Source organism: Sarcophilus harrisii, chromosome 1, assembly GCF_902635505.1.
Source record: "Sarcophilus harrisii chromosome 1, mSarHar1.11, whole genome shotgun sequence".
NCBI lineage: Eukaryota > Metazoa > Chordata > Mammalia > Dasyuromorphia > Dasyuridae > Sarcophilus > Sarcophilus harrisii.
This window is the reverse complement of record NC_045426.1, coordinates 450747144-450760434: the sequence shown is the minus strand read 5'-3', so window position 1 is coordinate 450760434 and position 13291 is coordinate 450747144. Positions and strand designations below refer to the sequence as shown.

Genomic DNA, 13291 nt, shown 5'->3' with positions numbered 1-13291 from the left:
GCTTTGCAAATATTTCACAGTATTCACTACTTGGAGTCAATTCTGGGATTTCCAAGGTGACAGAAAGGGATATATTTTATGACTCACCAATGACTATAAATATGTTTAAGTTCAGATATTTGAATACAAAAGTTGATCTGCAATTTTTCAATGATGGTTTTTAGTTTGCTGCCCCATATAAAGGTGAAAAAGTCACAGATGAAGATTAATGGGAAAAATACTTGAACCTGATCTGCAAAATTATAATTGGATTGAACTATATTTGTCATTAAAGTCCTTTTCCTCTCTGAGTCATGACCATTTTCTTCCTCATTAGGCTTATTTGTTTTGTTTTTTGTTTTTTTTTGGTTAAAAATGTGCCATATCTACCATTTAGACTTAGAAGAGAACTAGTAGATTATGTGGTCTACTCCTCCTTTAAGAAATGAACACAAAGGGGTTAAGGAACTTGCCCAAAGTCATTCAGAGTCAGAGCAAAGATTTGTGTGCATATATTCTCACCAAATCCACCTTTTCCAATTTATCATATTGTGTTCCCAAATATCAAAAATAAGCTTAACCTCCCAAATGAATAACTCTCTAGAGAAAATAAAAATGCACTAGAATAGGAAGGTCTGGTCTACTTGATTTATTTCATGCTAATTGCCATATAATTGACCTATTTGAATGTAGATAAATTTATGTTACATTTTATCTTTTACAATTTTTTGAGCCTCCAAAAACAATATGAACTGAATGCTCAGTTCTTTTTATAGATTTATAGAATTTTAGAGCTGGAAAGAACCTTAGAGATTACATAGTTCAAGCTCCTCATTTTACATTCCTGAGGAAACTGAGACTACAGAGAGGGAAGTGCCTTCCCAAGGTGATGCATCTAACTACTGACACAATTAAGGCTCAAATAGGGCTGGAACTAAGTCCATTAATTTATACCCTTGTATTTATTATCTATGGGAGTGTTTTTCATGTTCACTGCTCAAGTTATTAACCTTTACCTCCCTGTTGTTCTGAGGACTACAAGGTAATCACCATTTCCCAAAAAAATATTAAATTAGCATCTCTTTCTCATTATTAAGGCAGATTAAATGTCAAAGACTACTGTGTCAAATAAGATTGTTCCATGTTGAGAGAAGAATGGCAGAGAGTAAGGAAGGGTGCAGCTGGTTGGCCTGTGCCAATGCTGACATATAACTCATGCTGCCCCCTCAGGCACTGCTTTTGCAGCTGTTTAGAACCTTGAATCTACAACATGTGATAAATCATGTCTGGAAGCATTTGAAATTGTGAACACTGTCCGAACTTTTTCTCAATGAAGCTGATACTAGAGCCCCCTCCAGGCCAGTCATGTTGACCTAGGGGAGGCAGGTGGTTTAATTTAAGTTTCCATCTTTTCTTCTTTCTCTTTTTGATTTCATTTCCTCTTTCTTCCTTGTAGCATTTCATTAGCCACCCTGACTCTGGGTTGAGCCATTTTATTAACAAGTTGCAGCTCTGTTCCTGGCATCTGTCCTTCTTTAACTAGGCAATTAAAAGGGCAGGATCAGTAGGAATCAGCCACATCCAAATTCATATAGAGGTTTCAATATAAATCCACTGATGAAAAAAAATCAGTGTTTTCCCTGGGCACCTGTATTTTGGCAGCCATTTTGGAATAGTGATTATTGTGTTAGTCCCAGAAATGTAAGATTAATTTAAAGGAAGGAAAGCTGTTTCTTTGGGGGAGGGGGATTAGGGAGAGGTTGTGTAAATGAAAATTAGGACTGGATGTGGGTGGTTTCCTGCACTTGGAACAATTAATTACTTGTCAAATTATTACATCAACAAAACCTAAGAATGAAATATGTATCCGGTGTTTCATAGCTAGAAACATGTGTGTTGCCAATTCTGATGACTATCTTAAGTAAACACAACCTTTTTTTCTGATATCTAAGTTGTAGTCTCTATAGAGGATAAAAATTATTGTATTTGTATTGTGTAAGCATACATAAGTAAGGGTGTATTATACTCACTCATTCACACATGTATATCCTTATCTAGCAATTTTCCACATAATTTGCCCAAGTGGCAAGTGTTTCTTATGGGAGAGCAACTACTTCCCCAGGAGGTTGAATTGTGTTTCTTACTTTAGACTGTAATTCATTAACAGAATTTCTTCTGAAAGTCAGGAGGAGAATGTGATGTGCTTGATGTCACCTCTTTTGTAATTTTTGTTTTGTATCAAATGTATGTTTCAGGACTACTTCACAGACTTAATCACTAACGAGAGCATTAATTACTTCAAAATGTCTAAGAGAATGTATCCCCATAGGCCCATAATGATGGTTATCAGCCATGCTGCACCCCATGGCCCTGAGGATTCAGCACCACAGTTCTCAGACCTCTATCCAAATGCTTCTCAGCACATGTAAGTAAAATAAAATCTGGATTCCAACAAAATGGGACATTTTCCATTGTTCACCTCTTCCCAATGCCTACCTTCTCCCAGTTCTTTTCTGTACTGCAGGTTAATGTGGTGGGAATGTGGGGCTTAACCATGGGAAAAAGAATGAGCTAGACTAAATAAATAGCCCCTAGTAACCAGGAGCAGAATTAAAGGGCCATATATAGCTCTGGAATTTTGAGGACTAGTTCCAATATCCCAGGCTAGCTACATGTTAATGATGAGAAAGCTCACTAAGTTTCTAAGATGTTTCATGGGCTATTAAGAATTCATTTCTATATTCTTGTTCTGAGAGGTATGAAATAAAACCGAGGTAGCTATGCTCTTCCCAATAGCAGACTTTAACTTGATATGATTAAGTGAATGTGAATTCATTTTGGGTAAATACTTTGATTGCAGCTGTTCAACATGAATTTGTTTCCCTTAGAGTGTTTTGGGGGGAGGGGCATTATTAGAGAAGGAAACATGGTTTTAAAATAAGAAGATATTACAATAACATCACCCACATAGAATTTTAAGGTTTGCAAAATACTTTCCTCACAACAACTCTGGGAGATAAGTAGTGTAAGTAAGGATCATGAGATCATAACAAGAAGGGACTGCTAAGTGGTCTGTTCAAGGTCATATAGTAGTAAGCTTAAGAGGTTGAGTTCTTTAATTATATATAGATCCAGTGTAGTTTTCATTTCATGAAATTGATGATGATTGATCAGTTACTTCAGTCTTGCCAGACCCTTTATGACCACATTTGGGGTTTTCTTGGCAAAGATACTGCAGGGGTTTGCCATTTCATTCATTCTCCTCAGATGAAGGAACTGAAGTAAACAAGGTTAAGTGACTTGTCCAGGATCACATTACTAGTAGGTGTCTGAGGTCAGACTTAACTCGTAAAGATGAGTTCGGAATCAGAATCTTTCTAATTCCAAGCTTGTTACCCTATGCAATGCACCACCTAGCTGCCTTTACTGCTTTGTTCTGTTTCTGTCTTGCAATTGAGGAAACAGAGTCTGTTAGGCTAAGATACTTGGCCAGTTAACTGAGAGTAAGGATCATTTCATTATTTGTATGCCTAGCATACCATAGATCCTGCCCTGTAGTTTCTGATTAATAGATTGTTGCTGATTGATTGGTTGTTTAACTAGTGAAAATGAACCCACACCTGTATACTATACTTGCATTTTTAACATGTTGCCTCCCTTTTTTATAGGAGGTGGGAGTGGTTGGATAAATGTACCAGAGTTGTATTACTCAAATATCTTTCTTCTGCCCTTAGGTAAAGAGTCTAATCCAAATCTAATTTTACCGACTAGTTGATCAAAAGGTGTGGCTTTTTTGGAAGCACAGACATTTCTATGCTAATATTATCTGGCAAATTTTCTTTCTGGTGGTTGTAAGTAACATATGATCTTTAATCTAGTCCCAATTTTTTGCTGGCAGCCCTTATACTTTGGGGTGAGAATATAGACTGGGGATATGTCCCACATAGTTTATAACCAATATGAGATACTTGGGAGATGAATGTTGAATTCCTTAGAATTATAATTAGTATAGAGCATAAGGAACTTTTGTCCCCAAATGATGTTAAGAGTAGGGAAGCATTATTTTTTCCCACAGTGTCATTATTGTTTCTCACCTCATAGTCCTCTGCTGACCCATGCTGCCAGAGGGTATGACCACTTCCAATTTATCAATCCCAGATTCTGAGATTTCCCATTAACTTTAACCAACAGAAAAAAACCTTGCTATGACTGGACTTCAGAGTCCACAGTCTATTGACTAATGAAAAAGCTCTTTCTTGGATGTGTGCCCTGATTCCCATTTGATACCCCAGACAGGAATATCTTAAACAAAACAGAGTAATTTCTATTGGCTTTTGGTTTGTCAGTCTTTGTATCTCTTTATTACTTTGTGTTCTTTTGATGATTGTTAAGTGATTACTTAGTCATTAATGCTTTAAGTTAAAAGGGGAGGTAGAAGCAGGGCATAGCTATACTGTTTGGAGTAAAGTTTAGAAAGTAATGCTGCCTTTTCTCAGGGACTGCCTTTTGTCTATTTTTGTTCACATTATATTTTAGCTTGAGTAACCTGCATTAAAGGCGTGAGTCTTCAGTGTTTTATGATTCCTTTGCTTATCTGAAGACATTGCATTCCTTAATCATTTGCTTATTTGTCACATTATGCATCAGGAATTTCATTATGAAAGTGTTTAAATAACTTTTTCCTTTTAATTGAGTGATGCATTACCTTCACCACAGGAGCTCTCTAGTCAAAGAAACCCTGTGGAGAAGCCTTTTATACAGCAAACAATCCTTTTGGAATGTGAGGAATTGCCCATTCATTTTGGATTTTTACATATCCAGGTTTCTTAAAATGGGACATACACCTCTATTTAATACAGTTCCTAGAAGATAATCTTTACTAAAAGATCTATTAACTCAAATATTACATTGATTTTCATCTTGTTAACACTAAACAAAAAAAAAAAAAAAAAAGATTAACCAGCTAATAGCAATGTTTCCCCTAAAGTCCTCCCCATTGGTCTCATTGTGGTGTGGAGGTGACTGAGTTCTTAAAGGTTATGAGCAGCAGATCATAAGGTATGACTGGAAAAGTCTTCAGGTGCACACTAGCCTGGCAAATGGCACAGGATTTTACCTGATGACCAGGCTAGCTCACTTTGGGGAGAGGGGGGAGATGAGGAGGAAGTTATTATAAGTAAATTAGTTGCCAGATGAGTTTTTTTTTCAGCCAAGGGGAAATGATGAAAACCATCTATTAAGCCCTGGGTGTGAGGGTGTTCAGATCTATATTAGTGAAGGAATTTGTAAAGTCAGCAAGCATATAAGCACTTATTAAGGACTCTGACATTGTGCTAAATGCTAGAAATACAAAAGAAAGACAAAAAATGGTCCCTGATCTCATGGAGCTCAAAGTCTGATGTGAGAGAAAACATGCAATCACATGCATATATATATATATATATATATATACATAGATACATATATATATGCACAAATAATATATATGTTGTATATTGTGCATATATACCCAAACGTGTGGAGAAATATATGTTTCTGTATTTGTATTTATCGGGAAACAACTGGCAAAAACTACGTACAAATAACATGAATAACACCCTAACATATGTCCATAATATATTTATGTTTCTATCTCAATGTACATATTTGTGTATATATATATATATACATATATATATGTATATATACACATATATGCACATATGTAGGAGAGACAACATGAAAACTGTATAAACAAGATAGATAAATATATATTTGTATGTATGTACATACTCTAATGTGTTTGTATGTGTGCTTTGTTTAGACATAATTGTTTGAGCGATGTCTCTCCCATTCAATTGTGAGCACTTTGAAAACAGGGAGTTTGTTTTTGCCTTTCTTTGTATCCCTCACACTTAGTACAGTGTAAAATATACAGTAAATGCTTAATAAATGCTTCTTGATTTTAGGTATTCCCTCCAATAAAGTAAATCTGAACTCCTCTGTGATCAAATAGGTAACCTTCATGATTTTCAGTAGCTGAAAAAATTCATCATCTGGCAACTGACTTTTTGGTAATGATCCTCTCTGAAGTAAGCTAGCTTAGCAACGGCTAAGGTATCCATATTCAGTTATTTACCAGGCTGGCTAATATTTATAAATATATAATGTGAGTATGTATGTATTTGTATATGTGCATCAATGAGTGATATCAAATCAGATTTTAGAAGAAAAATAATAATCATGAAATGTGTATGTTTGTATCACAGTAATATTACCTTAGAAATGGTCCTGTTTTCTCAGATGATTTTAAATTTTTTTAAAAAATTACTTCCAAACTCTTTAATATTTTGTCAAGAAAAATAATTTTTCAAGAGCCCCACTTTTGTACTCATTTCCCTATTTTGGCAAGTACACAATAAGGATTCACCAATTCAGTGAACCCAAGGGGAGCTGCCAAATCTTATCAATATTTGTTCAACTTCAAGAAATTAACATATCCAGTGTGCCAAAGAGTTACGGCAAATATTGTTTTGATTAAAGTTAAATAAATTGTTTTGAGAATACTCTAAGATCATTGAAAATTTCTTGAGCTGCTAAGAAACTAGAATCTATTTAGATTTTTAATTAATTATGGAAAGAGTCTTTTAAACAGACAATACCAGATTCCACTTACGCCTTTCTAGAGTATCATTATTTTTTCTTGTTCATTGAAGAAATCCTTAAATCTTCAGCAGGAAAATAGCAACCTAAAGATAAAACTGCTGAAATTTCTCTGTGTGTAATTTATTCCTTTTAATTGAACTTGCCAATTAATTAGATACCAAAATGATTCCAGCAAGTGGAATCCACTATGAGAGAGAACTGCATTATAAGTATGCCCAGAATGATCTCATTCATTAATTGTAGGAATGGACAAAGGGAGGGTAGATCAGTGAATCCCTAATAGTTTGATTAAGCTTTATAAATTGCACGAAGAAAGAATTTGGATCCATATTGTAAATTGTTAAGGGTTGGTCTATGGTGTTTACATTTTATTCTGCAGAACCCAGGTAACTACTGATGGTTTTTGAGCAGGGAAATGACATGGTCAGATGGCATAAATTGGGAAGACTCTTTGGAATCCAATTGATTGATTTTGAGTGGAGAAGTTATATATTAGTTGGGTTTCTAGGCCACTCTATAAACTCCTACAGACTATACATTAAATCATGCGTCAAAGCAGCATTACCCAATAGAGGCTAAAGTATTGTCACATCTGGCTATGGATCTTGCTATAGGACCCCATTCTAAAGCTCTTCAGCATTTCCTATTTCTTCCTACCTATGTTAATCTCCTCCTAACTATGAGCCTCAGCTTTCATTGCTGCCTTGGAAGGACGTACTTACTGTTTATACAACCAGGCATTGAATTTATCTCAGTTTCCCTAACTGTAAAAAGGAAAAATGAATATAAAATCCCTAACATCTCTTTTGTCTCTGATCCTACATATTATGATTATATAAGAGAAATGAATGAGAATGAATAGGATAGAGAATGAAAAGGAATGACTGAAAGGTTTTGTTATTTAATGCAATAAATAAATGTAACTTGAATATTAAGTAGTGATTAAGCATATTTAAGTATATTGATGAATTTTTATTTTCAAATAATCATTTGAGATAAAAATATCTAATTTTTATAATACCTAATTTTTGATGAACTTGACCAAATTTGATGGAATCTGCTCTGCTCATGTATTTTCTTGTCAATTCAAGAGCCTCTCTGTCCCCTCTCCCCTTTTAATTCTGCATATACAAAAAAAAAAAAATTTTAAACACATCTCTACTGAATTTCCAGTCTCTGAATTGTTTAGAAGCATTTTCTTGACTTAAAATTCAGTTTCACATATTGAAAATAACATTTATTATGTACCTGCTATATGCACTGGGAATACAAAAATGACAAATAATAATCATTGTATATGGAGAACTTATAGTCTACTATAGGGTCTAAAGTAGATAAAATTCAAGTTCATTGAGGACAGGGAATTTAATTTACTGTATCTATAGGCTATAATCTCACTTTTTCATCTGGACTCCTAGTACCTAGGACAATGCCTGGCCCAAAGAAGATGTTAGTTAATTCTTGTTGAATGAAAGCACATGTGGAGCAGCACAACATAGTTCAAAAATTCCCGTCTTCAGATCTGAGTCCTGAGTTCAAATGCCAGCTCTAATTCTTCGTAGTTATCTGTCTCAGTAAGACACTTACCAGAGCCCAAGTTCTTCCTTTAGAAAACAGGGATAATGATATTTACATTTCATACGTCCAAGAATTATTGGGAGGAAAGTAGTTTGTGTACCACATGTATAGCAAGTGTTACGTTACATCATAAAATGTGATAGAAGAAAATAGAGGTCCAAAGTACTATAGGAAAATTTGAGGGAAGAGATGGCTTGTAAGCAGGGAAATAAGAAAGACTCATAGGGAAAGTGGCACCTAATCTGGATCTCAAAGAAAAAAAAGTAATTCAAGTGGGAGAGGAGCTACATTCTTAACATAGATGATCATCTATGCATAGAAGGAAATGTGGATCAGCAAATCCCTAGTAGTCCAGCTTGGGTATAATATAAAGTAAATGAAGGGAGAATTAAATGTTGGGTTAAGAATTTTATATTTTATCCTACATGTGGAGTCACTGGTGAATGAGGAAGACTGATTTGAGCAAAAAAATGATATGGTCAGATGCCATACATTAGGAAGATTCTTTAGATTCTGAAGGGGTTAGGGAAGGCACAAATTGTGATGTTTAGAGATAGAGAAGTCCTTCAATCTAAAAACCCTCATTTAAATATGAGGAGACTGAACCCCAAAGAGGTAATCTACTAATAGCAATCAGGAATGGGAGAGTAGTCAAAGCAATGAGTTTTGTTCAGTCCCCACCTCTGATACTTGTCCAAGTCATTTTAATACCTCAGTTTCTCTATATGTAAATTGGGAGGACTGGACAAAATCACTTCTGAGCATCCTTCCAGATTTATATTTAAGGTCCTGAAGGAAAGTATCTTCATAGCACCAGCATATACATATTACTGCAACAAGAAAATTTTGGTTTTTTTCTACCTTCATTCATTTTGGGTACAAACTACTAACGGACAATTTTATAAAGTAGAGTCCGCTATATAATTTCATTCACTGCATCTGTAGGCTACAGTCTGTTCTCTTTGGGAGGAAAATGAGATGGCAAAATGGACCAGTTGTAACAGAGATAGAATGCAAAAAAACATAGCTGTTACATTCTAGTCAGTATGAAGTTTAGACAGAATAAGCATCAATCCAGTTTATGCTATAATCCCAGGTGCAGAATCTGAGGACTGAGTTTGTGTAAATATAGGAAATTTCAGGATGTGGAGAAAATTTGAATTAGTGTAAATGTTTAATCCGGCTCCATTTGCTGCTTAGCCTTAGGCATTTTAAGGAACTCACACTTGGCTGGTAGTTCTGTCTCCCTGTCTGTCTCAGCAGTCCAGAATTCCTGGCATCTTTATTGTTGAAGTTTCCCGTGCTCCCCCAAAGGAAAGGGCCAGAGAGGGTCAGAGTGAGTTTGTTGTTCCAGTGAGTGACTGCTCAGGTTCAGAGTTCAGTCAGCATACAAAAGAAGTGAGACAAATTGAAGACAAAATGCCAGTGGTGGTGTGTGAAGCTACTGAATAGCTGGTTTCTGAAGCAAAAACCCAAGTAGCACATTCAAGCAAAAAAGGGATGGAAGAAGTTAAGTGTCTCACAGAAATATCTGGCAGACCCTAGGAAAACAGAGCAAGAAGCTATTGCCTCCACCTATTGGGGACTAGAGAAATGTAATGTGAATATTTTCCCCTCAGGTTTTTCTTCCTTGGTGGCCAAGCACCATCCCTTTTATCTAGCCTTAGGTTATAGCCATCTGACCTTCTTGCGATGTAGGCATTATATCAGGTTTCTCTAGTGTTTTCCCCCAACAAAGGAAGGAAACCAGTTCAATATCAGCTTGTTGGCTTTACAAACTGAGATTAGAGGTTATGCCTACAGATTAAGAATTAGAAGAGATTATCAGTCACATATGACAGGAGGCACTGTTTAATAAGGCAGGAGTTCAATAGCACTTGGCTTCCTATATAGTGTAGAATTTCAGCAATAGAAGAAACCCTGTCAGTTGCTGCTGGCTCTTAAAGAATTTTGCCATCCCATCTGCATAAAGTCCCCTGATAAATCCTAGACTCAGTTATTCTGATTGGAACAACTGAATTTATGGGAAATTGTCTCCCATCTCCACAGTCATGTCCCTCACTTTAATATGAGTTTCGAACTCTGTCCCTTAAGAGCAGTTCCATAATTGAGTTCTATCTGTTTACTTCAATTCAAATCAACAAACATTTATTGAGGACATATTTATTATATGAAATGTACCTGCTGTTAAGTAGAATAAGAAAATGGAAGATAATTTAATTTCTAGACCACTCTGTATATGCTCCCTCATGAGAAATTTCCTCTCAAATTTTATTTTGATTTGATTTGATCCTTCCTTCCTATTCCATTCCTTCCTTTTTAAACCAGCTATTATAAATTTAATATGAGAGAGCAATACAGGCAATTAAATTTACATAGGAACTATTTGCATTTAAATAAATGATTTCTCAAGGCATGAGTTATGACAGCAAATTTTCAGGTATTCCTGTACATCTCCAAGAGATTTCTTTATCCATTCATTGCCTTTCACTTTTCCTCTTTAACATCACAGTGGGTAGTTTTTTTCAGATACTTTTTTTCTTCATATCATTTCATAAAAATTATTCCAGATTTTTTTTATATCTCCCATACTTGTTCATTCTAATTGTATTGTAATATGTTTCTAAAGCACAGTTTATTTAACAATTCCCCTATTATTAAACATATAATTTGCTTCAGGTATTTGGCAATGACAAATAATGCCATCATCAAAATCTTTGAAAAAGATCATTCCTTTTTTTGTTTTCTATAACACTTCCAGGGATTGGGCTGCTGAGATGTCTGTCAGCTCAGATTCTCTAATGATTGAATCTGTGATTTTTAAATACCTCAAGGCATGTCAGCAAAACAAAGCTTACTATTATTATTTTTGTAATTTTACTGTGTAATTCTATACTGTTCTAAAAAAATCTACTAGTTTGCAATTTCACCAAAAAGAATGTATACCTATTTCTCCATGACATAGCCAGCATGACATTTTATATATCTTAACTGCAAATAATTTTTGTTACCAAGTTGAGGGATATGAGGTGGCACCTCAAAATTGTTTTAATTTACATCTTTTTATTTATTAAGGAAGTTGTCTTCTTTTTTTCCATCACCTCACATGTTTACACAAACTTTAATTGAAGAAAAACATAAGACTTCATAATACTAATACTCCTCTAAAATACAAGGATCATCTTAAATTGGTGAGGCTTTAAAAACACAGTATAGGGACAGCTAGATGGTACAGTTGATAGAGTTTAGGGCTTAGATTCAAGAGGACCTGATTTCAAATCTGTCCTCAGACGCTTAATAATTTATAGCTGTGGGTTGCTGGACAAGCCATTTAACCCCAACTGCCTTATAATTAAAAAAAAGAAAAAACAGTGTGTTAGAGAAAGTTCATCCATAAAATAGGTAACTAATACAGTGTAAGGAATGTTTTCATTTTTATAAGAATTTGTTTTAGATATAGAAGCAGTGGGGCATGCTAAGTAAAGAAAAGGCCTTCCTGCCCAGAAGCTCTGGGTTCAAATTCTACCTCTGATGCATAGTGACTATATGATCTTGAACTATATGATCATTTAACATGTCAGATCTCTGGATATCTTTCTAAGACTATCAGTGTCAGATTCCATCCTACATTGATAGAGTTTCCTTAAGGGGAAATGTTCTAAAATAAATAGCTATCCCATCCCAATCTTATGATATATCATTACAATTCCTCCAAAAATACAAGAATGAAAATGTTTTTGAGGATAATAAATGTTTATTGATTGTTAAATTAGTTAAACTGAAATTTTCCATGTAAACAATATACATTAAGATCACCCCCATCAAATATTATTTTATGACAGCATCATTTTTTAAAATACATCCTGTTATTATTAAACTCATGGAATCAGGAGTGAAAGGAGCATTGATGATAATTTAGTCTGAGCCTATCTTTCTCCAAATGAAGAAACTGAGTCCCAAAGTTGTCTAACCAAAAATAAAATAGGAAAATAAAAGATCAAGGAATAAATTCCCAGCATTCTTAGTACGCTGCTTCAATTTCAGTCACAAAACTAGTTAAAATATGAGTGTGTATGTGTGTGTGTGTGTGTATGTGTGTAATCTTTTAGCTGATAATTGCAAGCTAATTTAGGAAATCTGTAGGAAAATATATTTTACATGCTTTTTCTCTATATCTAAATCTTGATCAGTGCTATGTGACTATATTTTAGTTGGAGAAGGAAAAAATATTCTCAGTGAAATCAGTTCAGTGTTAGTGAAAACTCACACAGGAGACAATTTTTATCCCTGTTGAGTATCACTGTCTCATTCTATGACCTGGGAAATGACTTTTTCAAATAAAGTTGATGATATTACCATGATCCTAAAACTGTTACTGCTTGTTGTTCATTGAGGCTGAACAAATGGTTAAAAATAATTTCCAAATATAAAATGCTAGAAAAAGATTGAATATTAATATAGTGATAACAAAGTTTGTGGATTGGTTAAAAAAAAAACTACAAATTCCTAGCAACACTTGGTATGGTTTTAATATAGAACTTATAGGGGCAGCTAGGTGGTGCAGTGGATAGAGCACCAGCCTTGAAGTCAGGAGGACCTGAGTTCAAATCTTCACTTCTTGGCTGTATGATCCTGAGAAAATCACTTAACCACAATTGCCTCAGCTGAAATATATATATATATATATATATATGTATGTGTGTGTGTGTGTGTGTGTGTGTGTGTGTGTGTGTGTGTGTTATATACTATAAACCAAGATTCTGTTGAAACTGTCACCTAGGTGGAACTGATCACCCTTCATGGGTCTCTGCCTGTCAAGATGAAAGGTCTCATTATTAGGTCTACAGACATTGCCCCCATTGGATACTAGATGACCAGGTGTCTTATAGGGGATTCTTGTCCTATTATGAGTTGGATTGGGCTGCTGAGATGTCTGTCAGCTCAGATTCTCTAATGATTGAATCTGTGATTTTTAAATACCTCAAGGCATGTCAGCAAAATAAAACATATTAGAAAGAAAATGTTATTTTCAAAGAAATTTAGATACATAGAAAAAGATAAACTAAAGGACTTAAGTGATTTTTCCATT

General features: G+C 34.7%; 1 protein-coding gene across 3 annotated transcripts in view; it reads left to right on the top strand.

The window, feature by feature from the left end:
* Positions 1-13291, top strand: part of SULF1 (sulfatase 1) — a 196098-nt gene that overhangs the window by 129105 nt on the left and 53702 nt on the right. For all 3 annotated transcript variants that reach the window (XM_023495970.2, XM_031946284.1, XM_031946285.1), the window contains one exon: positions 2235-2404. In XM_023495970.2, coding sequence (XP_023351738.1) covers positions 2235-2404 — 170 coding nt within the window. The remainder of the gene's footprint in view (positions 1-2234; positions 2405-13291) is intronic.